At 59.0% G+C, this 25795-nt stretch overlaps 1 protein-coding gene and 1 pseudogene across 3 annotated transcripts in view; one reads left to right on the top strand and one right to left on the bottom strand.

Moving 5' to 3' along the window:
- The first annotated feature begins 9099 nt into the window (after positions 1-9099).
- On the top strand, positions 9100-12011 carry LOC112608875 (annotated as a pseudogene).
- A 3299-nt stretch (positions 12012-15310) lies between these two features.
- Positions 15311-25795, bottom strand: part of RPTOR (regulatory associated protein of MTOR complex 1) — a 416763-nt gene continuing 406278 nt past the window's right edge. For all 3 annotated transcript variants that reach the window (XM_025362539.1, XM_025362540.1, XM_025362541.1), the window contains 6 exons: positions 23731-23837; positions 21328-21455; positions 19977-20063; positions 18901-19017; positions 18439-18568; positions 15311-17431 (listed from right to left, as the gene is read on the bottom strand). In XM_025362539.1, the coding sequence (XP_025218324.1) occupies positions 17363-17431; positions 18439-18568; positions 18901-19017; positions 19977-20063; positions 21328-21455; positions 23731-23837 (638 nt within the window). In that variant the 3' untranslated portion in view covers positions 15311-17362. The remainder of the gene's footprint in view (positions 17432-18438; positions 18569-18900; positions 19018-19976; positions 20064-21327; positions 21456-23730; positions 23838-25795) is intronic.

The following is a 25795-nucleotide window of genomic DNA, read 5'->3' as shown; positions in this document are numbered from 1 at the left end:
AGGCTGGGGGGGATCCAGGAAGGTTCCAATTAGGAGGTGACATTTGGGGTGGCCTTCAAATGACACACAAACGGGAGGCAGCCGGTGAGATGTGGTTCCTGTGAGGCCAATGATGTCAACATGACATCATCCAATTGTTCTCTCCGCCCAGGTGTCCACCAGCCTCTGGGGGTGGTGCTGGTGGCTCCACTCCACGGAGGTGGCCCCAGGCCTTCTGGGTGCAGGAACTGACCAATGCAGTCACCAATGGAGGAAGCCCTCCCACTCTCTGTCCCTCATCTTCTCTTCCCTGACCACGCGGCCAGCTTCCTCCTAGGGCCCGAGGGCCCGCCGGTGGAGAGGGCAGCCCTCCTTCTCCGTCTTCCAATCCCAGCCTAGTCAGCTGCAGCCAGGGCAGGTAAAGACCTATGGTTACCGGGCCTGGGAGTAGCACCCACGCCTGAGCCCATGCCTAGTCGGGAGGGAGGGAAGGTGGGGCCGAGAAGCGTGGAGGGAGGGAAAGGGTCTTTTGCTGTGTCGCAGGTGACCTGCCTGGGCTGCATGCTGACGCCTGGCTTGGGCCAGGAGATCCTGGGATCATGAAGCGGGGACTGCACCTGTCCTTGCAGGTGCCCCGCATCGGTGGGGCCCAGGGGATGTGGGGGAGCTGCCACCTTCTCCACGCTCCTAGCGGGATCTTCAGGGTCAGACTAAGCAGTGGTGACGCAGGCAGCAGAGAAAATGATGAGCCTGAAGAACATTCTGGAAGAAGTCAAAAGCAGCAAATCCCCAGGGCATGGGCGGGAGCCCGGGAAGTGCTGGTGGCGCACAGAAGTGCGGGGTTGGAGGGACCCGCGGCTGGGGAAGAGGTGTCCCTGGAGGGGCTGGGACCAGACGAGGCCCCGGGTGGCCCAAAGGGAAGATCCTGCCTGGTGGGGACCCTCAGGGACCCGTGGAGTAGGGGCGCTGGGTTGCAGGGGGTTAAGGGTGAAGACATCTTTTGGGTGCTCGAGAGCTGCGGTAGAAATGGGGCAGGAAGGGGTGGCGCGGGGCCTCGGGGCTGACGTCCCAGCAGCCGGTCCCGCCCCGGCGGGCAGCGGCGACCCCCGCGCCAGGGGAAGGAGCAGCGGCTGCGGCGGCCACGTGGTGGCGCTGCAGGACCGGGGAAGCCGGTGGTCCTGGCAGAGGGGGGCGGCTCCCAGACCCCGGCGGGAGAGACCCGGACCCCGGCGGGCGGGACCCCAGACCCGGGTGGGAGAGACCCGGACCCCGGCGGGCGGGACCCCAGACCCGGGTGGGAGAGACCCGGACCCCGGCGGGCGGGACCCCACACCCCTGCGGGAGAGACCTGCAGACCCCTAAGGGGCTCCCAGACCCCGGCAGGCCGCCCCGGAGTCCTCGCGGGCCCCTCCGCTGTGCAGACTCCTGCCCGGACGGCAGCAGAGACGGGGCGTCCCGGAACCCCGCGGGGGCGGGGCGGGGCACGGGGAGTGGGAGGCCCTGTGGCCGCGGGACCTGCCGGGCTCGATGAAGTCACTCCCTCACTCATTCTCTCATCCATTTATTCACCTGCTCCCTCCCTCCCGCTTCACTCATTCCTTCATTCATTCATTTATTCACCTGCGCATTCACTTCCTCCCTCATTCATTCATTCACCCCCTCATTCACTCACTTCCTTATTCACTCATTCATTCACCTGCTTATTAACTCCTTCACTCCCTCTGTCCCTCACTGACTCACTCACTCATTCACTCCCTCTCTCACTCATTCATTCACCTGCTCATTAACTCACTCCCTCCATCCCTCACTGGCTCACTCATTCACTCATTCATTCACTTACTCATTGATTCATTCATTCACCTGCTCTTTAACTCCCTCACTGCATCTCTCCATCCCTCACTGACTCACTCATTCATTCCCTCATTCATTCATTCACTCACCCACTCCCTCACTCATTCACTCATTCATTCATCCTCTCATTCACCCACTCATTCACTCACACACACACTGATTCACTCATTCATTCACTCATTCACACACACACACTCATTCATTCATTCATCTCATTCACCCACTCATTCACTCACTCACACACTGATTCACTCACACATTCACTCACACACACACATTCACTCATTCACTCACATTCACTCGTTCACACATACATTCATTCACTCATTCACTCACACACACATTCCATCACTCATTCACTCATTCATTCATTTCATCCTCTCATTTACCCACTCACTCACACACTCACACACTCGTTCATTCACTCATTCACTCACACACACACTCGTTCATTCATCCTCCCATTCACCCATTCACTCACACACTCATTCATTCACTCACACACTCACACACTCATTCACTCATTCATTCATTCATCCATCCACTCATTCACTCACACAGTCACACATTCATTCACTCACTCATTGACTTACTCATTCACTGACTCACTCATTCTTTGACTCATCCACCCACTCACCCACCCACTCATCCACCCACCCATTCATACACTTTCTTTTTTTTTTTTTTTTTTTTTTTTTTTTTGAGACGGAGTCTCACTCTGCCGCCCAGGCTGGAGTGCAATGGCCGGATCTCGGCTCACTGCAAGCTCCGCCTCCCGGGTTCACGCCATTCTCCTGCCTCAGCCTCCCGAGTAGCTGGGACTACAGGCGCCCGCCACCGCACCCGGCTAGTTTTTTGTATTTTTTAGTAGAGACGGGGTTTCACCGTGTTAGCCAGGATGGTTTCGATCTCCTGACCTCGTGATCCGCCCGTCTCGGCCTCCCAAAGTGCTGGGATTACAGGCTTGAGCCACCGCGCCCGGCCCATTCATACACTTTCTCATTAACTTTTTCACCCACTCATTCACCCACTCACTCACTCACTCATACACTCATTCATATTCATTCATTCCTTCAGCGCCTACCTTGGGCAGGCCCTGCTCTTGAGAACTGCAGTCCCTTTGTCATGGGGTTTGCATATGACAGGGGATACAGGGGAATGGAGGGGGTGCTGAGGTGGAAGGATGCTGGGTGGGTAGTCAGGGAACTCTTCCTTGAGGATATGGGATCTGATCTCAGGAGCCTGAACCCCAGATAGAGGGACAGCAGGGTGACAGTGCAATGCCAGGACTGGCTGGTGGGTGGGGCATGGCAGCCCCGGGGCTGGTCCGCCCCTGTTTTCGGCCAGCCAGAAGCACTTGGCCCTCACCCAGGAGGGAAACAGGCTTGGAGGCCATGGGTCAACCTGGTGAGAGCAGCTGGATGGGCAGGAACGGCCCTGAGGGGAAGGGGCATGGGGGCGAAGTCAGCCTTTGGCCTAAGCCCCTGGGCAGACGTGACGCCACTTAGTAGATGACATCGGCTGACACAGGGGTCACAGGCTGCACACACACCACTGCCCCAGCTCCCACACAGCCAGCCTTCCAGGAGGACGGGGGACCGTCTGCATTCCATGGGGGAAACTGAGGCAGGGAGGAGTATAGCGGCCTGTGCGGGGTGGAGCTGGGACTGCCAGGCAGGCAGCTGCAGTGGCCCCCCGGGAGTGATGGTCGTGGCCGGAATCAGGCGACTGGGAGGCTCACATGCCTGAGGGGACATGAGCAGCCAGGAGGGGGATCGCCCGGGCCTGGAGGGTGTGTTTTGGGTGCGCTGTGCCAATGATCTGAAGCTTGGGAAGGATGCTGGGCGGGATGGCTTGAAGAGAGCCAGGAAGGGGCCAGAAGACCAGGCTTGGGGCAGGAGGAAGCTTGGGGAGGTGGGATGAGCTCACATCAGCTGTGGCCACAGGAGGCTGCCACAGGCCCTCAAATGGTCCTTGCGTCCCCACTCACCCTGCGCTGGGTTGGTCTGAGTGACCAAGGGCAGAGCAGAGTGATGGCAGGTCACTTTTGAGATTGGGTCATTAATGGCACGGTGGCCTCCCTCTTGGCTGACAGCTGGATGGCCACCCCTGGGAGACCCGAGCCCGGCTTCCTGCTGAGCCACTTCTGGTCTCCTGGCCTGAGAGTGTATGGGATGGTGTCAGCTGCTTTCAGCTGCTGAGTCCTTGGGTCACTTATTGCGCGTGATAGATGATGAATGTGTGTGGCACAGGCTGCCCCTGGAGTCAGAATTCTGCAGCTCTGCTGCTGGCCGGCTTCATCTCAAGCCTGGGAGGCTGCCGGAGTCGCCTCCACGCTCATCTGAGTGGTTGTGGGCAGGAGGCCTCAGTCCTGGCCACAGGGGCCCCTCCAGGTGACTTCCCCCAGAGATGAGGGGATCACAGAGCTGGGGGCCGGGCTGCTGGCCTCGTGACCATGAGAGCAGTGGGTCCCTGGGGCTGCCCGATGTTCGCCTGTTTTTCTGGGCTGTTCCAGGCCTGGATTTGTGTCTCATGACTCCGGCCCCTTAGGGTCCTTGGCGAGTCCTTGGATCCTAGTCTGTTCACGCTGCTGTAACAGAATTCAGAGACTGGGTAATTTGTGAACAATGGACATTTCTTTCTTGCGGTTCTGGAGGCTGAGAAGTCCAAGGTCAATGAGCTGGAAGTCCCGTGTCTGGGGAGGGTGGCTCTCAGCTTCCACTATGGCGCCTTGAGCACTGTGTCCCCCTATGGCAGGAGGCAGGAGAGCAAAAGGGAGCCGAGGTGTGAAGCCTCTTATACAGGCCTTAATCCCACTCACAGGGGAGGCGCCCTCATGACCCAATTACCCTGAAGGGCCCCACCTCTTAATACGCTAGACTGGGGATTCAGTTCCAACGGGGGTTTGGAGGGACACGATGTTCAGACCAAGGCAGCAGGCACCCTCCCTCTCAGGTCGCTCTCTTAAGAGACTTCTGTTTCTCACAGCAAATCCTCTCGCTCGAACCTGGAGGGACCAAAGGCACGACCGGAGCTGCGTTCTCTGGCGTCAGTTTGTATTTTCGTCAATGAAAAAAAATGGAAGTGTAATTCATATAACACGCAATTAACTAATTGATTTTATTTTTATTTTTTAGAGACAGAGTCTCATTCTGTCACCCAGGCTGTGGTGCGGTGGCAATTATAGCTCACTGCAGCCTCCAACTCCTGGGCCCAGGCAATCCTCCCACCTCAGCCTCCCGTGTAGCTAGGACTACAGTCTGTGCCACCACATCTGGCTAACAACTAACCATTTTATTTTATTATTTATTTATTTATTTATTGAGACAGAGTCTTGCTCTGTTGTCCAGGCTGGAGTGTAGCGGTACAATTTTGGCTCACCACAACCTCCGCCTCCCAGGTTCAAGCAATTCTCTTGTCTCAGCCTCCTGAGTAGCTGGGATGACAGGCATGCACCACCACGCCTGGCTAATTTTTGTATTTTTAGCTTAGATGGCATGTTGACCAAGCCGGTCTTGAACTCCTGACCTCAGGTGATCCGCCCACCTCAGCCTCCCAAAGTGTTGGGATTACAGGCATGAGCCACCGTGCCCGGCCCCATTAACCATTTTAAAGTGTACATTTCAGTGGCATTTAATGTATTCACAATGTTGTACAACCACCATCTCTATCTGGTGTCAAAACATTTTAAACACCCCAGAAAAATACTCAGTAAGGGCCAGGTGTGGTGCCTCACACCTGTAATCCCAGCACTCTGGGAGGCCGAGGTGGGCGGATCACCTGGGGTCGGGAGTTCGAGACCAGCCTGACCAACATGAAGAAACCCCATCTCTACTAAAAATGCAAAATCAGCTGGGCATGGTGGCTCACGCCTGTAATCCCAGCACTCTGGGAGGCCGAGGCGGGTGGATCACCTGAGGTCGGCGGTTCAAGACCAGCCTGACCAACATGGAGAAACCCCGTCTCTACTAAAAATACAAAATTAGCTGGGCATGGTGGCGGGTGCCTGTAATCCCAGCTACTCGAGAGGCTGAGGCAGGAGAATCACTTGAACCCAGGAGGTGGAAGTTGCAGTGAGCCAAGATCGCACCATTGCATTCCAGCCTGGGCAACAAGAGCAAAACTCTGTCTCAAAAAAAAAAAAAAAAAACTTAGTGTCACCGCTCATTCCTCCTCTCCCCTCACCCCCTGGTGCCACCAGTCTCCTTTCTGCAGTTGGGATGGTTTTACCTATTCCGGATATGTCATATAAAAGGAACTGCACAATATGGCCTCTGGAATCTGGCCTCTTTTATTCCATGTGTTTGCAGGAGGCATCCTCATTATAGCATGCTTCAGTGCTTCCTTTTCAAGGCTGCATAATATTCCACAGTATGAATATACCGCATTGTGTTTATCTATTCATTCATCGTTGCACCTTTGGTTGTTTCTGCCTTTTGGCCGTTATGAATAATGTCCTATAAACATTCCTGTACAAGTTTCTGCATGGACATGTTTTAATTTCTCTTGGGTATATATCTGGGAGTGGAATTGCTGGGTCCAGTGGTGATCCCAGGCTTAACTTCTTGAGGAACCGCCAAACGATTTTCCCCAGTGGCTGCACAATTTTCCATTTTCACCAGCAATGCAGGAGGGTTTCAATTTGTCCACATCCTCATCAACTTGTGATTTTCTGGTTTTCTTTTTATTTATTTTTTAATTGTCAAATGATCCTTTATTGAAGTATTTTCCTTTGTGCTTCTTAACTAGCTGGGCATTCCCCGGCACCATTGTTGATGTCATCTATGTCATGAGGGTGGCGGCCTTCAGCATTGCAGCCCGGAGACTGGGCAGTCCCCAGGATCTTTGTAATAGCTCCAGAGAGTTCTCTGGCTAAAGGTCAGTGCCGCATCTGTGAAGCAATGTTGATGATCTCATCAAAAGTGATATTTCCACTGTGTTTAATGTTTTTCTGTTTCTTTTTGTCTCCTGGCGGTTCCTTGAGGGCTTTGATGATCAGGACAGAGGCAGAAGGCACCACCTTACTCTGGGCCTGTCTGTTCTGAATAGTCAGTTTCACTGTAATCCTCAGACCCTTCCAGTCACTGGTTGCCTTGGCAATGTCATCGCCAGCCTTTTTTGGAGACAGACCCATGGGGCGGTCTTGGGGGCCAGCGCAGATGTGACACCGACTTTGCCCCCGCTCACCTCAGGTATATGACTTTGACCTTTTTTTTTTTTTTTTTGAGACGGAGTCTCGCTCTGTCGCCCAGGCTGGAGTGCAGTGGCGTGATCTCTTGGTTCACTGCAAGCTCCACCTTCTGGGTTCACGCCATTCTCCTGCCTCAGCCTCCTGAGTAGCTGGGACTACAGGCACCTGCCACTATGCCCGGCTAATTTTTTTTGTATTTTTAGTAGAGACGGGGTTTCACCGTGTTAGCCAGGATGGTCTCAATCTCCTGACCTCGTGATCCGCCTGCCTCGGCCTCCCAAAGTACTGGCATTACAGGTGTGAGCCACTACGCCTGGCCCAGTCTCCTCCCTTTACAGGCTGTGAGGATAGGCATCCTGCACACGGTCAGGGCTTTCCTAGCCAACTGGGTTGACAGCAGCGCCTCATCTGGGTCTTCCAGTTAGGGGAGAAGCTGGGCTCAGAGTATGAAGATGAGGTCGGCTGTGTTACTGCCCAGGGGCTCCTCCTCCTGCAGGGCAGGTCACGCTACCGTGCCAGCGACAAACTGCCTCTCCTGCATCCAGCCCCTCCTTGCCATGGCTGGGGGCCTTTCTGGGAGCCCTTAAACTCTTGTCTCTCACATAGATGGTGTGCGCCACCCAGGCAGGCTCTGTTGGTCCAGATCCCGTGCCCACTGGGCCTCTGCTCCACGCAGGTGGTGGCTGGTCCCGCTCCACAGTCTGCATCTCCTGCATTTTCTTTCTCCTTCTAACACGGAGGGCATGGAGGGGGCCGTGGCTGGTAAACCCAATGTGCCTTGCTCTTGCACTCCCTGGCACCTTCTGGATCCCGGGCTGCTCGCTGGGGGACTGTGAAAGGCCCTGTGCTGCCCTGGGGCTGGTGCTTTCTGGGCTGGCTCCCCCAGTGCTGGGTTTGGGGGCCCTCGCTGCAGGGTGGGACCTGGTTGACTGCAGGGTGGGACCTGGTTGCCTGCAGGGTGGGGCCTGGTTGGCTGCAGGTGGGACCTGGTTGGCTGCAGGGTGGAACCTGGTTGGCTGCAGGTGGGGCCTGGTTGGCTGCAGGGTGGGGCCTGGTTGGCTGCAGGTGGGACCTGGTTGGCTGCAGGTGGGACGTGGTTGGCTGCAGGGTGGGACCTGGTTGGCTGCAGGTGGGACCTGGTTGGCTGCAGGTGGGGCCTGGTTGACCCAGCAGCTGCTGAATGTGGAAGCGGCCGGCAGTTGGGAGCTGGTTCTCTGTGGGGCGAACTCTGACCACGGTGAGCCAGGCAGGGGCCAGGACTGGGGAGCGGTTGGTGAGGATGTGCGGGCAGTACTCTGGGCCTCCCCTTGCTGGGAGGTGAGGCTGGGACCCCATGTGGTGAATCTCTAGCCCCCAGCTCCTGCCAGCCCTGAGTTGGAGGCTGTGGAGCTTCCTGGCCCTACAGCTTGTCCTTCCTGGAGGGCCCTGGGGATTTAGACCCTCTGGCAAAGCCTTTCCACCCACCCCTCCAGCTCGCCTGTGGTGGATGGTGGATGACCCTGGAGGGCAGCCAGGAGAGCCTCCAAGGGGAGGCCAGAGGGGAACCCACAGCTTTGAGGTACCCCGTGCCTCTCCCTGCAGATGCGGCTGTGGTTCTGTTGGCCCCGCCAGGCTGTGGGGATCTCAGTGGGGGTCCTGGGGTCTGGGCAGCTCTTCTGACCTCATCAGATGGCGTCTGCCCTCCGATACTGAGCTGTGAGTGACATCAGCCTTCTGGGCCCAGGAGGCCACCTGGCAGGATGACTGAAGCAGCCTTGGGTAGTGACCTTGCTGGCTGTTGCTGGTGGCTGTGAGCCCTGCATGAGTGTCCCTGGCCTCAGCACTGGGGGCTCCTCACTTCCCGGCCCCTGGAAGCAAACTCGGAGTGTGCCTGTGGGGCCACAGGCTGTTTGGAGGACGCTGCAGTGATGGCCTTCTGGGAAGTGAGGTCTGGGTTTTGGAGGAGGAGGTGGGAGGTGGGGGGTCCTGAACTGCCTTTCCTGCCATATCAGGACCTAGGGCCGGGGACAGCGGGTGTCTCAGGGGCTGCATGGGTGATGGGGGAGGAAGTGCAGGCTGGCGGGGAAGGGGTGGAGCGCATGGGCTGCCCAGCCCTGTCTTGGGCACATGAAGCCTGGTTTGCCAGGTGGGAACTGAGGGACCTGTGCTCCAAGAGACACATCCAGGGGCTGCGATCAATTTCCAAAGGGCCTTTTCTCCTTTCAGCGATGCTGTTAAGAAGGACAATGACTCGCCGGGCACGGTGGCTCAAGCCTGTAATCCCAGCACTTTGGGAGGCCGAGGCGGGTGGATCACGAGGTCAGGAGATCGAGACCATCCTGGCTAACACGGTGAAACCCCGTCTCTACTAAAAATACAAAAAACTAGCCGGGCGTGGTGGCGGGCGCCTGTAGTCCCAGCTACTCGGAGGCTGAGGCGGGAGAATGGCGTGAACCCGGGAGGTGGAGCTTGCAGTGAGCCGAGATCGCGCCACTGCACTGCAGCCTGGGCGACAAAGCGAGACTCCGTCTCAAAAAAAAAAAAAAAAAAAAAAAAAAAAAAAAAGAAGGACAATGACTCATGTGCCACAAGCATCTCGGGAGAACCCATGAGCTCAGGAGCCGGCGACAGACCCCATTTAGAGCGCTCTCTGCACAGCTACACGGCAACCCCGCCCCCACCCGTCGGGACAGCTCTGCAGCTGCAAAGGGCGAGTGCTTGGTTCTGAAGGCAGGGCCCGGCGCCACGGCTCTCCTCGCCTCGCTCTCCTCCATGAGCCTCAGGGACCCGGTGGCCACGGCACCCCCGGTTCTCCCCAGAGTTGCTGTTCCCACCTCTGGCTGTGAGACAGGTGGCGTGGCAGAGGGGCTGGCCTGAGATGTGGGCTCCTGCTGTGAGCGGCACCAGTGGGGTTTGTCATGCTGACACCGACGACAGAGGTGAACTCATGGCCCCCCAGCCCTGGGGAGCAGAGACCCCACTTCCAGGCAGCAGCGGGGGTAGGTGCATCCAGGCCACCCAAAGCTCTCATCCCAGCACCCTCCATGGTCACAGCCCTCCACCAGGCGGCAGGTCACACCATGCCTTCTCTGTCCTCACAGTGGGGTGGCGGGGCTGGGCGTGTAACTCTTGTCCTGTGTTCCGTGGACAATGGTGCCTGGGTCACACAACAGTGGATAGAGCCTCAGAGCCCCAGGAGCCCTGTGGCTGCTCCTGCCCCTGGGATGGCAGGGCCAGCACGGGGACTGTGGGGCCCAGGAGGAGGGACCCCCCAGCTCATTATGCAGAGGAGGCCGCAGTCAGGCCGACGGGATGCGCAGGGGAGGATGGGATGGGCAGGGAAGTCATCTCAACAGCTGCAGGAGGCTCCTTCCCAAGGTGGAGGAGCGGGAAGGATGGGCAGGGCCCACGCGGTTGGGCTCTTCCTCCTCCAGCTCAGGAGCCACCGACAGGATATGGCCTTATCTGGGTGGCACCAGGTGACCAGGCCCAGCTCAGGGTCCGCTCTCCTCTGATGGTCTAGGTGGATACCGTGCAGCCCTGGGACTTGGCACTGGCTGAGCTGTGTTCTTCCCAGCTCCCAACCCCTGTGGCACCCGCAGTTGTGAGTCCTCAGGTGTGACCTCGGACAGGGTCCATCAGGTGCTTCCCTGGTGCCCGTGCCGTTCTGGAAGCTTCTGTGATCTGGTTTGCTCACAGCACTCCTGCCTGCAGTAACTGTCCCCATGTTAAGATGAGGTACAGGCTGGGGCTTGGAGGTGCCACAGTGGCGTCAGTGTCCCTGGGCCACCTAGCAAACCACCGTGGGCCTGGCAGCCTGAGCAGCAGGCGTGTATTCCCTCCCACCCACTCCGTCTGGTGGCTGGACATGGAGATGGGGGGCCTCTGGGCTATCTTCTTCCGGACCACTCTCCCTGGCAGGTAGGCTGTGTCCTTGCATGGCTGTCCCTCTGTGCACAGCTGCGTCCTAATCTTCCTTCTCATAAGGACACTAGTCCTATTGCATTAGGGCCACCCTGGTGACCTCCTTTCACCGTACTCACCCGTGCAAAGGTCCTGTCTCCAAACACAGCCTCAGGCCCGGGTGCAGGGATTCCAGTGCTGGGGCTTCCGCAGGCGGATGTGGGAGGCCCTGCTTGGCCCCTGCCCTGGCCTCCCTGCCTGCCCTGTGTCCTTCAAGGTTTCCTTCCCGGTCTGTGCCTGACTCCGAGGCTCTGTTCCGTCTGGGTACGTGTGGGCTCCGGACCACCCGGTAACTGAGTCTGAGATGCAGACCCCCAGAGGACAACTGCTCTGCCACCTCCCGAGGGCTATCTGCCGAGACCCCTGGAAGGGGGCCAGGCACAGATGTGTGTTGGAGGTCACAGCTGCCCATCTGGCGGGTGCCTGTGGTCCCACCCAGCAGAGCTGCGATGAGCACGAGCCTCCATGAGAGGCAGCCTCAGTGGCTGACACTCCTGTGGGCACTCCTTGGTGGGACAGCCCCTGTGGCCACCCCTGGCCCTTACCAGTCCCTCGCCGGAGGACTGAGCGTTCCTCCACGTGGTGTCACCAGGCCTGGTCCCTTCGCCACAGCCACGCGGGATCTGGTAGCAGCAGGGGCAGGTGTGGGCCTGACTCAGCCCTCGCCTCCCCCGAGGCCAGCTTCTGCCGCACGCCCATCCCCATGTTTACGAGCACTCGATTTGTACTCAAGTCTCAGTGACAGAAAAACTGATGCTAATGGGAAAAATAGGACTCTCAACAGAAGCCCGCCCAGCACAGCGGCGTGAGTGCCAGGCGTCCTTGCCTGAAACAAACTGCAACTCAGTGCAGAATTCCAGGATTCCATGGCAACTGCTCGTGCCCTGCGTTCCGGCCCTGGCTGGGGCTCGGGAGCAGCCGCTGTGTCACGGGGGATCGACTTGTTTACCAGCAGCCCCAGGCACTCGGATGTGGTATCAGCTCCCCGTGCCTTGGCCCTGAGATCTGGGAGGCCCACTGGGGCCGGTGCTTCCCCCAACCCCACTGAGCATCTCCTCGCCCTGTGCCACCCACCTGCTGCCCAAGACCCCTGAGTGTTCGTGGGCTCTGCCTGGTGGGAGGGTCTTTGGCTTGCAGACAGGGATTGGTTGGCAGCATAGTGTCCCCTAATGATGTCCACATCCTAACGACGTCCACATCCTAGTGGCAGCCTGTGACTACCTAGCTCGGGGGATCCAGGTTGTATTTGAAACGAAGGTTGGATCAGCTGACTTTAAACTAGGGAGGTGACCCTGGAGCATCCAGGGGGGCCCAGTGTAATCACAAGTTCCTTAAAAGTGGAGGAGGGGGCCGGGCGCGGTGGCTCAAGCCTGTAATCCTAGCACTTTGGGAGGCCGAGACGGGCGGATCACGAGGTCAGAAGATCGAGACCATCCTGGCTAACACGGTGAAACCCCGTCTCTACTAAAAAATACAAAAAACTAGCCGGGCAAGGTGGCGGGCGCCTGTAGTCCCAGCTACTCGGGAGGCTGGGCAGGAGAATGGCGTAAACCCGGGAGGCGGAGCTTGCAGTGAGCTGAGATCCGGCCACTGCACTCCAGCCCGGGCGACAGAGCCAGACTCCGTCTCAAAAAAAAAAAAAAAAAAAGTGGAGGAGGGGCTGGCGTGGGGCTCACACCTGCAATCCCAGCGCTTTGGGAAGCCGAGGCAGCAGGATCCCCTGAATCCAGGAGTTCGAAGCCAGTCTGGGCAACAAAGTGAGACTGAGTCTCGACTCTACAAAAAGTAAACAAAAATTAGCCGGGTGTGGTGGCGCATGCCTGTGGTCCCAGCTACTCAGGAGGCTGAGGTGGGAGGATTGCTTGAGCCTAGGAGGTCAAAGCTGCAGTGGCCATGACACACCCCTGTACTCCAGCCTGGGTGACAGTGAGACCCTCTCAAAAAAAAAAAAAGTGGAGGAGGGAGGCAGGCGGGTCAGGCTCAGTGAGGAGGTGAGGACTGGACCAGCCACTGCTGGCTCTGAAGAGAGAGGAAGGGGCTGGAGCCATGGGCTGCAGGCTGCCTCTGGGAGCTGGAACACGTGAGAAAGGGGTCTGTCCAGGGGAGCGCAGCCCGACCAAATCCTGGATTTTAGCCCAGTGAGCCTGAGTCTGCATCTGTGTTGCTCTCAGTGGCCACAGCTTGTGGACGTTGGTGGCTGCAGCCACAGGAAGCTTCGGGCAGAGTGGCTCTGTCATTCTGGGGACACAGGGGCCTCGAGGCCAAGGCTGTTCTCAAATCTTGGCCCTCCGTTCTCTGCTGTGCCCCCGCCCCGGCCACACTCACCCAGCCTCCGTGCACCCACGTGTCCCACGGCAGGCGCTGCTGCTGTCCCCGGCCTGGCTGACCCCCACGCCTGCCCACCCTCTAAGGACCTTGTCAAGAGCCTCCAGAGGTGCTTTCCCGGCCTCTGCCCCTCCCAGGGCCACCCAGGCTGCAGTGACTGGAATAAGGGATGACATGAACACGAAGAAAGCCCTGAAGGGCCATTCAGTGCAGTGCTGAGCGAGAGAGGACGTCCTTGAGGAGGCACGAGCCCTGGTGATGAGGCCATGGTGGGTGGGGACCAGCGGGTAGCAGGTGCCGCCTCTGGGTCCCGAGCTGCCACTCCCACCGGCCTGCTCCAGGGCGGGACGTGCCTTGCACAGGCAGCACCTGTAGGTCCAGAGTGTGTGGCTCCCCTAGCCCCAACCCACCCCCCAGCCCGAGTGTTGGAGCAAACGTCTCTGCACATGGCCTTCGGGTGGTGGTAGGACCCTAGTCACTGCCACCACCCGACAGACAGGGCTTCAGGCAGGTTACTCAATGCCTGAGACCTAACATCTGGTTGGGGGACAAGAGCCTGTTCCCAAGCTCTCCAGGAAGTCAGGGCCCTGTGGTGGTGCAGAGTGGCTGACATGACCGTCCCCACAGACCCTTGTCTCCCACTCACCCTGCAGGACCATGCCCAGGCCTGTTGCCTCTGCTGTGGCTTCCAGAACATTCTCTCCAGCTGCCAACCCCTGCACAGACCTTCCTGCTTGCGAAAAGCCCCAGGGGACAGACCACGACCTGCAGAGCAGAGTGTGATCTAGAAACAGGAGCCTTTAAAGAATTGGCCAGACAGGGACAGGCGTGGTGGCTCACGCTGGGAGGCTGAGGCGGGTGGATCACCTGAGGTCAAAAGTTCAAAACCAGGCTGGCCAACATGGCGAAACCCCGTCTCTACTAAAAATATAAAAATTAGCCAGGTGTGGTGGCTAATTACTCATTACTCGAGAGGCTAAGGCAGGAGAACTGCTTGAACCCAGGAGGCAGAGGTTGAGGTGAGCCAAGATCACGCCACTGCACTCCAGCCAGGGTGACCAAGACTCCGTCTCAAAACAAAAAACCCAGAAAGAGTTGACCAGAGGGATGTGCAGATGTGATTAGGACTAAGGACCCGCACAACCCGAGGCGGGCGGGGCCCCCAGGCCTGGAAACACTTCCGGCATCAGGAGGAGAAGTGGTGGTGGGCGTGGCTCAGAGGCCCTGAAGTGGAAGGGGCCACGAGCCAAGGAGAGCGGAGGCCTCCAGAGGTGGGCAAGTGGCTTCTCCCCTAGCAACTCTGATGTGGCCCAGATTTCAACGCAGACTTGAAAGGGGCCTCTGACTGTGAGAGGGTAACCATCATTTTAAAGAAAAAGAAATGTGGGCCGGGTGTGGTGGCTCACGCCTGTAATCCCAGCACTTTGGGAGGCCGAGGCGGGCAGATCACGAGGTCAGGAGATCGAGACCATCCTGGCTAACACGGTGAAACCCCGTCTCTACTAAAAAAAAAAAATACAAAAAATTAGCCGGGCGTGGTGGCGGGCGCCCGTAGTCCCAGCTGCTTGCCAGGCTGAGGCAGGAGAATGGCGTGAACCCGGGAGGCGGAGCTTGCAGTGAGCCGAGATCACACCACTGCACTCCAGCCTGGGCGACAGAGCGAGACTCCGTCTCAAAAAAAAAAAAGAAAAAAAAAAGAAAGAAATGTGTCCGGCCTACGTCACAGCACAGCTCTCACCACAGAGCACGCTCCCCAACGTGGGGTCTGTGCCACAGGCTGGGGGCACTGCCTGGGAGGAGCATTGCTGCCCAGGAGATGAGGACCGAGACCTTTGCACACCCCTGAACATGCCAGGCCCCCTATGGATGTGGTGCCTGCCTGGAGAGCGCCCAGGACGCAGAGCTGCTGGTGGCCCTGGGGACAGCAGGGGGACCTGGGCAAGGTCCCCCCACCCCTCCTCTGACCTACGACCCCTGCGGTGGGGGTGGGCAGTTTGTGTAAAGACACAGCCGCCAGCCAGAGTCTGCGCGTGTTGTTTACTGTTTGTCCTGCTCTTAGCTTCACATTGCCATTTTGTGTTTTGTCAAAGTCTTTCTCAATTCGCATTTGGTAAAATAAATAGAGATAAGGAGCCTTTAGGCCGGCGCTCTCTCGAGCCCTGGTTAACGTCGTGATTGAATTTCCGCATCAGACCTGTGAAGACAGCCCACGTGCAGGTGGCACGCGGAGCCCGTGGGGGTGGCTCCAGGGCGGAGCGGGCGCAGGAGGGTCTTGTCCCCTCTGGAGCCACCTGCCTTTTGACAGGTGGTGGTTTTGTCTCAAAACAAACAGAAACGCGTGTTAGGTAAGAATCGAGTTGAAGGACTGGATGGGAAGCTGTGTGTGCGGGTGGAGCTGGGCTTCTGGAAGATTCTGGTGTTGCCGCCTGGCATGCCCTGTGAGCTGAGTGAGGCCGGGACTTGTGGGGGTCGGGGCTCTCTACACTTTCCGGACCTGGTCTGCTCGCTCGGCCCAGACGTGGGGATGGGATTCGTGCCGGAACCTTCTTCTGGTGGGAGCTCACATTCCAAAAAACAGCAGTGGAGGGGCCGCCTCTGTCCCACCTTGTCATGTCCCGGCCAGCCCCAGCTCAGACTCCAGCTCAGCCCCCTGAAGACCAGGCTTTTCTCTGACCAAACGCAGCCAGGCAGGGTTCCATCCACCCAGAAGATGCTCTTGGCCACGGCAGGATGCCAGTCACACCACAGGGGAGCTGGGCCTCGCCGCGCCCACTCTCACTCCCGTGGTCATGGGCCTCTTACCGCCACAGTGAAGCCACTTGGCTCCTCCACCTCTCAATAATCCTGATTCCCGACGAACATGGAAAAAATGCTTTTCAAAATACCATCATTGTGGTTGTGTTCTGTTTGCAAAACTGCTCACACATGCCCTGAGGCCCCTCCTGGGCGGGACTGTCCACACAGCTCCTGTCTGCACCACAGGCCCAGCTGCAAGCTAAGGTCGCATCAGCATGGGCGACTCAGGGCTGGAGATGGGGCTGGTGTCACCCAGAGCCCTCTAGGACCCGGCGGTGCCTCTCACCTGTGTGTGATGAACGTGTGCGGACAGAGCAGGGAGACCACGCCGCCTGCATGTGTGCCCCCAGGGTGCCAGCCGTGGTGCCCGCACATGCGTGTGCTACACCCGTGTGTGGGCACAGGCACGGAGACCACAGGCCGGGCCGCCGCCCCTGCGCGTGCGGGGAAGAGCAGCCCTTCGGAGGGAAAGGAGCCCTGTGGATTAAGGCAGGGGCTACACTGCCAAGGACCTGCCTCTCCTGTGCGCGGCCACAGAGGCCCCTGCTGACAGCTCTGCGTGAGAGGGGCCAAAACTAGAGTCTAGAGACCTGGAGGTGCAGGGAGGGTGGACTGTGGAGGAGGCACTGCGCTCCTCCCGTTCAGTGATGCGGCCAGCGGCCAAGGACAGCCCGGCCCGCGGCTTTCTTCATACCGCCAGCTAGAGGGGCGTCTCCTTCTTCCCCTCTCTTGGTTTCCCGAATTTCCAGTGTGCCCCAGCCGGCTAGGAAATGTCCCTGCTTGCGTGCACTGACTGTGAGAGGCGGTGGGCCTGGCTGGGGCAGCACCTCTCGCTCGCTCTTGGCCTGATGGGGACGGCTGCTCCAGGGACCCGCAGGAGCCCCAGCGCCTGCCTCTCCTCCAGGGCTGTCTGGGGGTTTTGCTGCAGCTAATGCTCTGATTACATGGAAATAAAATGAAGTGTTTCCCCTTCCAACATCTCAGAGAAACACAGAACAGGAGAGGGACAGAGGCGCTGCGGCCGCGGGGGTGCACCTGGATGCTGGTGCTCAGTGGGAAGCCACTGTCAACCTAAGCCCTCCCCGTCCCTGACGTTCCGGACACGACAGCGAAGACAGACAAAAGCGAGTAGCAGGGCCCTCCTGCCGTCATCAGCAGCTAAGGCAGCAGCCAACGTTCACACCGCGGGGCCGCAGCAGCCGACACCCCGCGCCCCGGCAAGTGGCAGGTTCACTATGTACAGCAGGCGGCCGTGGCCTGGCGGGCCGGGTCACGCCGCTATCTGACGCGCTTCTCCACTGAGTACACAGAGATGTAGTAGTCGTTGCTTCCCACGGCCAGGTGAGGCTGCAAGGAGAGAGCAGAAGGGTGAGCAGGGGTTCAGGTGCAGACACTGCGGGCAGGGGGCGGCGTGCCGGCCAACCCGCATCCTTAGGCAGCTCCTGCCGGGGTCTCAGGAATCCCTGCGCCCACCTCGGGCCCGGAAATGCTGGGCCGGTACCCACCAGTCCTCTCTGCAGGGCCCATGCACGGTGCACTCCGTGAGGGGTATGGTGCTGCCCCCGGGCCCTGCGTGTTTTTTTCAGCACTGCCCCTCAGGGACAGCTCTGGGATCTAATGTCACACATGTCAGCAGAGCTGCATGCCTGAAGCCTGAAGGCATGAACGCAAGAAAGCAGGTGGGCAGGATCCTAATCTAAAGACAATGGCCTGAAGCCACGTGGGGAGGCTGCAACCAAGGCCAGAGAGCCGTGCAGATGGGGCCCAGCTGCACAGGGGATGAGGTGAAGACTTGGTCATACAGGGGATGGGGTGAGGGCTGCACAGGGGACGGGGTGAGGGTTGCAGAAGGGACGGGGTGAGGGCTGCACAGGGGATGGGGTGAGGGTTGCAGAGGGGATGGGGTGAGGGCTGCACAGGGGACGGGCTGAGGGTTGCAGAGGGGACGGGGTGAGGGCTGCACAGGGGACGGGGTGAGGGTTGCAGAGGGGACGGGGTGAGGGCTGCCCAGGGGACGGGGTGAAGGCTGCACAGGGATGGACACTCTGAGCGACTCTGCCTGGAGGTCCCCAGGGATGGCTTTAGTGCAGGGTCTGAGGGCAGGAGCTCTGCCCGACCACTGTGCATGCGCCGTCAATTCTTCCCAGAGTGACGGGACTGGAGCTCTGCTTCTGGGGAGAGTGCAGGGTGGGGCAGGGGCCCTGGAGATCCTGGGCCCCGGGCAAGTCTCTTCTTCAGGTGGCCAGTGGACCCCACTGTGGTGTGGGGTGCCCAGGCAGGACCCCTGCTGTCTGGCCCCCTTGCCTCCCATCCCTCGCCCCTGGCCCCCGGCCCCCACCCGCTGCTGCACTGACCCAGTGTGGGTGGAAGGCCAGGCAGCTGATGGCGCCGACCCGCTGGCCCATGAAGCCGTCATAGTACTTGATGTTGTTGATCAGCTCGCCGCCCCCGTTGTAGATGGCGGTGAACTGATTGACGGAGCCACTGTGGGGAGAGAAAGGGTCCCGGTGTCACTGCCCTGTCCTCTGAGGATGGAAGAAAGACAGGTGCACAGGCTGAGACTGCAGGGACAGGCCGGCTCGGGGCAGGTGTGACCCTCTGGTCACTCTCACTGAGGACTGGGGCCTGGCAGGGCCCTGAGAGTTGATCCTGGGAGGAGGATGTGGCAGGCAGAGATCTTTTGTTTTTATGTCCCAACAGCAGTGAAATCCTCCCCTACCCTCTCCTTCAGCTCCTGTGGGGCAGGCGCACAAGAGCCTGGTGTTTGCACAGAGGCCGCAGGCGGGGGGCTCGGAGGCCAGGGAGGCGGAGCCTACCATGCGATCAGGTCCGCCTGGGGGTGGATGTCCAGGGCTGTCAGCCCCTTCACGATCTGAAGCACATTCACTGACTCGGGCATCCGGGGATCAAAGATGCGCACGTCTCCGTTGACGCTGCCAAGAGAGGATCACGGTGACACCTCCACCCGGAGCCCCCAGGAGGGGCCTGACCGGGGGACGGCGGAACTAGGTGTGGGGGTCGCATGCCTGTTTGCACACACACTGCTCAAGGAAAAGGCTGCCTGGATGCTCAGCGCCCCTGTGAGGGCTGCCCAGGCCGGGCCCAGACACGCCCCCACACCGGTCTCAGGGTCAAGGCTGCCCCTCGAGCTCCCTCAGAGCCAGAAAAGGCCCGGAGCTTTCCGGCCTAGAGAAATGGCCACGAGCACAGACGCAGGAGGAGGCTGTGAGCTACTGGTTTCATTTCCAGCCAGAGATTAGATTTCATGCAACAGGGGCCTGCGGTCCCGGGAGACAGAGCCTAGATGGCGGGCTGCGGCCTGAGGGATGGCCTGGCCCTTTTGAGGCCCCGTGGCTCCTGCCTTCCACCCTAGCAGGCGTCCATCCCAAGAGTTATGTCTGGTTTTTATATCACAAACAAGGGGGGAAAGAGCATCTCTTTGAAGAAACGCTGGCTTTGTGTTCATAAATTACATTCTGCTCTCCCTTTAATAGGCAAATAAATATTCCCTGCTCTTGGTGCTGTATTCACCAAGCGGCAGAACTGAATTTACGTGCAGACAACTGCCACATGCCTGGCGGATGCGCCGGCCACTCGGCCACCCCTGCTGTGGAGGGAGAGCCGCTGCCCAGCTCCCCCCGGACCCTCCGCGCCGCAGCCCAGGAGTTCCCACAGCGCCTGCAGGTCAGGTGTCCCCCAGCAGGGGGAGCAGCCGCGGCCCCGGGCCCCTGGGGGCTGTGCCTGACCTTTCTGGCCAGTTCCAGGGCAGGAGTTAATTACTGCTCGAAATGCCATCCCCTTTCAGCTGTTTAAATACCAAGGACATATTTTAAAAGGAGGGGAAAATAATGTTTTTACAGCAGAATGGCTGCTAACTATCGGCGCTCCTCACCTCACACTCACGATGTGGCCGTCGGGGCGCTTCTGCAGGGAGGCCTTCACCACCCAGGCTGTGTGCTCCCGGTACGTCATGACGCGGCTGCAGGGGAGGGGCGCGCTCAGCGTGGGCTTCCCCGAAGGACGTCCCCGCCCTTCGGGGCTCTCACCGGGGGCTGCCCAGGTCTGCCTGTGCCAGAGGGTCCGCACCAGGGACTGCCCAGGTCTGCCTGTGCCAGCGGGTCCGCACCAGGACTGCCCAGGTCTGCCTATGCCAGCGGGTCCGCACCAGGGACTGCCCACGTCTGCCTGTGCCAGTGGGTCCGCACCAGGGACTGCCCACGTCTGCCTGTGCCAGTGGGTCCGCACCAGGGACTGCCCACGTCTGCCTGTGCCAGCGGGTCCGCACCAGGACTGCCCAGGTCTGCCTGTGCCAGCGGGTCCGCACCAGGGACTGCCCACGTCAGCCTGTGCCAGTGGGTCCGCAGGCCCTCGCCCGTCCGCTGCCCAGGAGGAGCTAGTGCCCACGCAGGGTCAGAGCCCCCTCCAGGTGACCTGCTCCAGCAGAGACCCCCTGTGTCCTCCCCAGGCCGGCTCAGGGCTGGGCCCTAGGTCACCGTCAGGCTGCTGGAGGACTGTCTGAGCCACGTGGGAGCTGCCCAGAGATGGGGGCCAGGCAGCCACCGCAGCGCTCCCAGGCCCTGCCCACCCTTTGCTTTACTTCCCTCAAAACTCCTCACTGTGCCTGCCTGATCTGTGCAGACTGGAGGGTTAGGAATGAGCATCCCAGACCTAAAGCTGATGAAGCTGGAGGCACAAGGACCTTCTGGGAATCCTCGCTCTGTGCCGGGTGAAATTTACTTCTGCGGCATCAGCCGTGTGGGCCAAGACAGACTGTCCCCTGCTAGGCCCGGACAGCACCTGCCCACAGGGTGCTCGGCAGAGGCAGTGCCCAGGGCTGCTGTGCCCACGCGTGTGCCCTCAGACATCCCTCCCTGGACACTTGCTGCATGACCCAAGAGGTGGCAGGCAGTGGCGGTATTCTGTTCAGGTGAGCTCAGAGGTGGCAGGTGTCTGGCTGGGGCCCCCGCCTCACCCCGATAGCCTCTGCCTCCAGTCCACTGGCTCATCCCACATGGCCTGTACCCTGTGCTCCTCCACAGGCTGTGGGATGGACCTCGGTGGGACAGGCCTGGCGGTTTTGGGGAGCCCAGCAGGACTGGCCTAAATACTCCATTGTGGGCTCCTGGGGAAGCTTTGCATCTCACTGAGAAACCTGGACCCAACCAACTGGCAGTGACACGGCCTCTACCACCTAGAAGGCGCCCTGCCACCACTGGGGGAGGGAGAGGACAGGGCCAAGGTACCATTCGCTGAGCGCCATCCTTCTGTCGTAGACGCGGATGGAGCCATCACCGAGGCCAGCCACGATGAGTGAGCGGTGGGAATCACAGGACAGACTCGTCACGCAGCTGTCTGCGCCCGTGGGGATGTCCTAGGGCCAAACACAGGCAGCCCGGTGAAGACCTGGGCACTGAGCTCCCTCCCTGCTGTCCTGCAGCACCAGGACCCCTCTTGCTGCCTCCCTGGCTGTGGGGGCCTTTCTCTCTATCCAGGGAAGCATCAAAGGCCCGGGGAGCCCAGGAGTCCCAGGGAGAGGCAGGGGCTGGCAGGGCACTGAGTCACACCCTTGTCCGTTGGCCTTGGAGGGACGGCCCTGAGGCCCTGGGCCCCGAGCCAGTGAGGCAGGCCCCAGCCCCACCCTGAGCGGCGGCCTGTAAATGCCTCTGGGAAGGACTGGCTGTCAGTGCCAATTAAACTTCCAACCTCTCTCTGCTTCCTGAAAAGGAAAGCAAAGCACATTTTGGCAAGGACTCCTCACTGGCTACTTCTCAGAACTTCTAATGAACTACGGGATGAGTCCAGGAGGGGTCGCCTGGCTCCCTCGGGGGCTATAAGTGCTGGAGAAGTGGGGGTGGGGGGCGATGGCACCTGCCAGGGACGCAGGAGGAAAAGGGCCACGAGAGGGTGAGCGCTTTCCACGCATGAAGGACGGTGCTGGGTTGTGTACTCCAGGAGGAAACCCAGGTGTGGGGACGATGGGGCCGGACCCCTGCGAGGGGCAGAGGTGGCTCTGGGAACACCTGCTGCGCTCTGTGCCTCCACGCACCTCTGCAGGAACAGCACCTACCCCGCAGGCCACCCGGGCCTCTAAGACCCAACTGGTGACCAGACCCTGGGGATCAGGGTGTCCACGCTGTGCCCTGAGGGCCACATCTCGTGTGGAGCCACAGTTCCAGGCAGGCCCAAGACCCCTCCACCCCAAAGAAGGTGCCATGAAAGCTGCTGGTGCCTTGTGGGATCCGTGGTCAGGTCAGAGGAGACGCTGCCCACAGGGAGAGGCCTGGGCCAGGTTCTCAGGCTGCTGCTGCCCAGAGCAACCACAGCGGCTTTGAGCAGCTGAGGGTGCCCAGGCCTCCCCTCTGCTGGGCCTGCACCACACCACCCTCTACGGCAGGGCTGAGCCATCCCTCCTGACACCAGACGGCCCGGGAGAGAGGCTGGGGACGGCCTCTGCTCCGCACCTCTCCCTGGGGAGCCGGGGGAAGGGAATCCTGGCTCTAAAGCCACCTCAGGCACTGTCCCTCACAGTATCTGTGGTCTCGCCTCTGCTCCAAACGAAGTCAATGCAGGTAGATTTCTGCTGAGCGCGGCCTCCTGAGGTCTCTACCACTTTTCCAGGCTGTTTGGGGCAAAACCAATGTACTCCGCTTTTTGTCAAAACTGAAAATAACAGATGCTTTAAGAGGCAAAGAGGCTTCTGGCCAGGCGCAGTGGCTCACGCCTATAATCCCAGCACTCTGGGAGGCTGAGGTGGGTGGATCACGAGGTAAGGAGATCGAAACCATCCTGGCTAACACGTGAAACCCCCTCTCTACTAAAAATACAAAAAAAATTAGCCGGGCGTGTTGGTGGGCGCCTGTAGTCCCAGCTACTTGGGAGGCTGAGGCAGGAGAATGGCATGAACCCGGGAGGCGGAGCTTGCAGTGAGCTGAGATCACACCACTGTACTCCAGCCTGGGCGACAGAGTGAGACTCCGTCTCAAAAAAAGAAGCAAAAAGCCTTCTGTAGTGGCTCACACCTGTAATCCCAGTGCTTTGGGAGGCCCAGGCAGGAAGATTGCCGGAGCCAGGAATTCGAGACCAGCCTGGGCAAATACTGAGACCCCCGTCTCTACAAAAAGTTTAAACAATTAGCCAGGCGTGGGGGCGCATGCCTGTAGTTCCAGCTACTTGTGGGGGTGAGATGGGAGGATCACGTGGACCAGGAGGTTGAGGCTGCAGTGAGCTGTGACTGCACCACTGCACTCCAGCCTGGGTGACGCAGGGTGACAGAGTGAGACCCCATCTCAAAAAAACAAAAACAAACAAAAACCCTACAAATAATCATTCTAATTTACAATGGCTCACCCTACTGATTTCTGACATTCCTTAACTTGCAGAGAGAAGACCCTACTTGAAAACACTCAGAGCTGGCACAGGCTGAGCCACACTAGCGCGGGGCTGAACGCTGCGGTTCACCTGCATCCACGGGCCTCAGGCAGCCCATGTCTCCTCCCGGCATCGTCCCGGCACTGTCCTTCCAGGCCCTGCCTCCGCCCCTGGGATGGCCAGGCCTCACCGCACACTGTGCTGGGCTCTGTGATGAGGACCAGCCCTGCACACACTGCCCCACAGGCCTGGGGCTTGGGGGACACCCGCATGGTTACCTGCACCTTCATCTCACGGTCTGTGTCCCAGATCCGGACGATCCGCACGTCCCCCGAGCTCATGAGGAGGCCGGTCTCCTGCTCCCAGTCCACCACCATCCCGGCTCCTGGAGAGACACAGTGGGACGTGGCGTCACCCTGTGGGCCCTCGCCTTGGGCAGGCTTTGGGGCCTGCTCTGGGCAGCCACTTGGCCAGGGGCTCCAAGGAACCCCTGCCACCACTGAGCCCATCTGGTGGGTCCATATGCCTCACATGAGCTCCTGCTGGGGCCCCTGGTGTGCCCCACGTCCAGGCTGGGGCGACAATTCTGAGCTGGAACTCCGAGCCTTCCCCTGACTCGCCTATGACCCAGGCATCTGCCAGAGGGAGCAGAGCCTTCCAGGAACGTCTACGATGCCCGCCGTCTGGACACCTGGGCAGAACTGGCAGGTCGCGGTGACTTTAGGAAGGCTGTCAAGGCTTGAAGATGAGGGTCCTCCATCTGGCCCTGTCAAAGCTGGAGGAGGCCAGTTCTTCTGAGACCAACAGGAGCTCAGCATGGGCCACGGGCTGGCAGACTCCAGACAGCCAGGGGCTGACTCCCGACGGCCGGCGTCAGCAAGGGATGGACAGAGAGAACGGGGCAAGGGCTGCCCTTTGTGCAGGGATTAGACAGAGCAGAGCAACCCCACCTCACGTGACGGCCTCTATTTAAAACCAGATTCAGTTCTAGAAGTGTAATGGTAACTATTTTAAATACAGAAAGGAACACCACAGTAATCCTTGACCCACCACTCAGCTCTAACTTTGCTTTTTACCATTGTTTGCTTTTTTTTTTTTTTTCTTAGAGAAGTATAATTTTAGACACAGTAAACGCATCGTCTGCCTCTGCCCCTGCCCGTGCCCGGGAGAGCCGTCCCGTGGGCTGAGGGCGCCTCCCAGGGGCCGCTGAGGTTCTCCTGCTTACGCACGCCCATCGACAATGTACCACGCCTTCCACATTTCAAAAAGCCTCTTCAATGTCAAAACGGGGCCTCCCTTCTGGCGACTTGCTTCTTTACTGTTAGGCTTTGAGGATTTATCTGGCCCAAGACACGCAGCTCTGGTTAACTCATTTAATCTTGTGTTACCTTCCACTGTACAACTAACCCCGTCATTGGAGCTGCCCCTGGCTTTGTAAACCATGTCATAGTCAACAACTTCACGTGTCCTTGCAGGTGGAGAAGGAAGCGCCTAGAAGCGGAACTGCCAGTCATGCGTCTTGCATGACTCCGATCTCCCCAGGGAAGGCCATTTCATTTCCCAAATGGGTGACCATCTACACTCCTGGCAGGACACACACAAGCCAGTGTCCCCAAATCCTTATCGACGTGTGGTGTTTGCCGTTTTTTTCACATCAGACAGTCGCACATATTTTTATATATATTCTGTAACTCGTAGATACTGCAAATATCCTTTCTTATTCTGCCACTTACATTACAACCGTGACTTTTTCTTGTGGTCATGAAGAAGTTTGTAGAGTCAAACCTATCGACGTCTTTACCCTTGGTCTCCTGTTCAAGCTGTCTTTTTGTTCCTCACGGTTATGAAGATTTCCTCTTGACTTTTCTCTGAAAGGGTTAGGTCTCTCGCTGATGTGTTGTGTGCATAGTGTGAGATAGGGGTGTCACCGCATGTTTTTCCATAGGGCACCAGCTGTCCCAACACCATTTAGCAACATGGCTCCTCCTGCAGTGTGCAGAGGTACCCTGCCACTTGCGGCCCTTCTGGGCTCACTGCTGCGCTGAGGGCCCTGGTGCCTCTTGGCCCGGCTGCCCTGCAATTGCAGCTTCTTAATGCCGTCTGCGCCTCTTCAATATTGCCTCGGCTGGTCTGCATTTTATAAAAATCTTTCCTGGGAATATAATCAGAAGTGTATGAATAAATGCACAGATTAATTTGAGAACTGCCAGTCTCACGATGATGAGTCTTTTCATCCACGGCTATGGTGCTGTCAACACTGCATGGGTCTTTGATAGTCTTCAATTAGAGTTTACGCTTTGATCTGTGAAGAAGGAGCATGTGTTGGAGTTTTTATTCCCGTGC

The sequence above is a fragment of the Theropithecus gelada genome, chromosome 16 (genome assembly GCF_003255815.1).
Source record: "Theropithecus gelada isolate Dixy chromosome 16, Tgel_1.0, whole genome shotgun sequence".
In the NCBI taxonomy this organism is placed as follows: domain Eukaryota; kingdom Metazoa; phylum Chordata; class Mammalia; order Primates; family Cercopithecidae; genus Theropithecus; species Theropithecus gelada.
The sequence above is the reverse complement of the archived record's forward strand: the minus strand, read 5'-3'. Positions and strand labels throughout refer to the sequence as shown.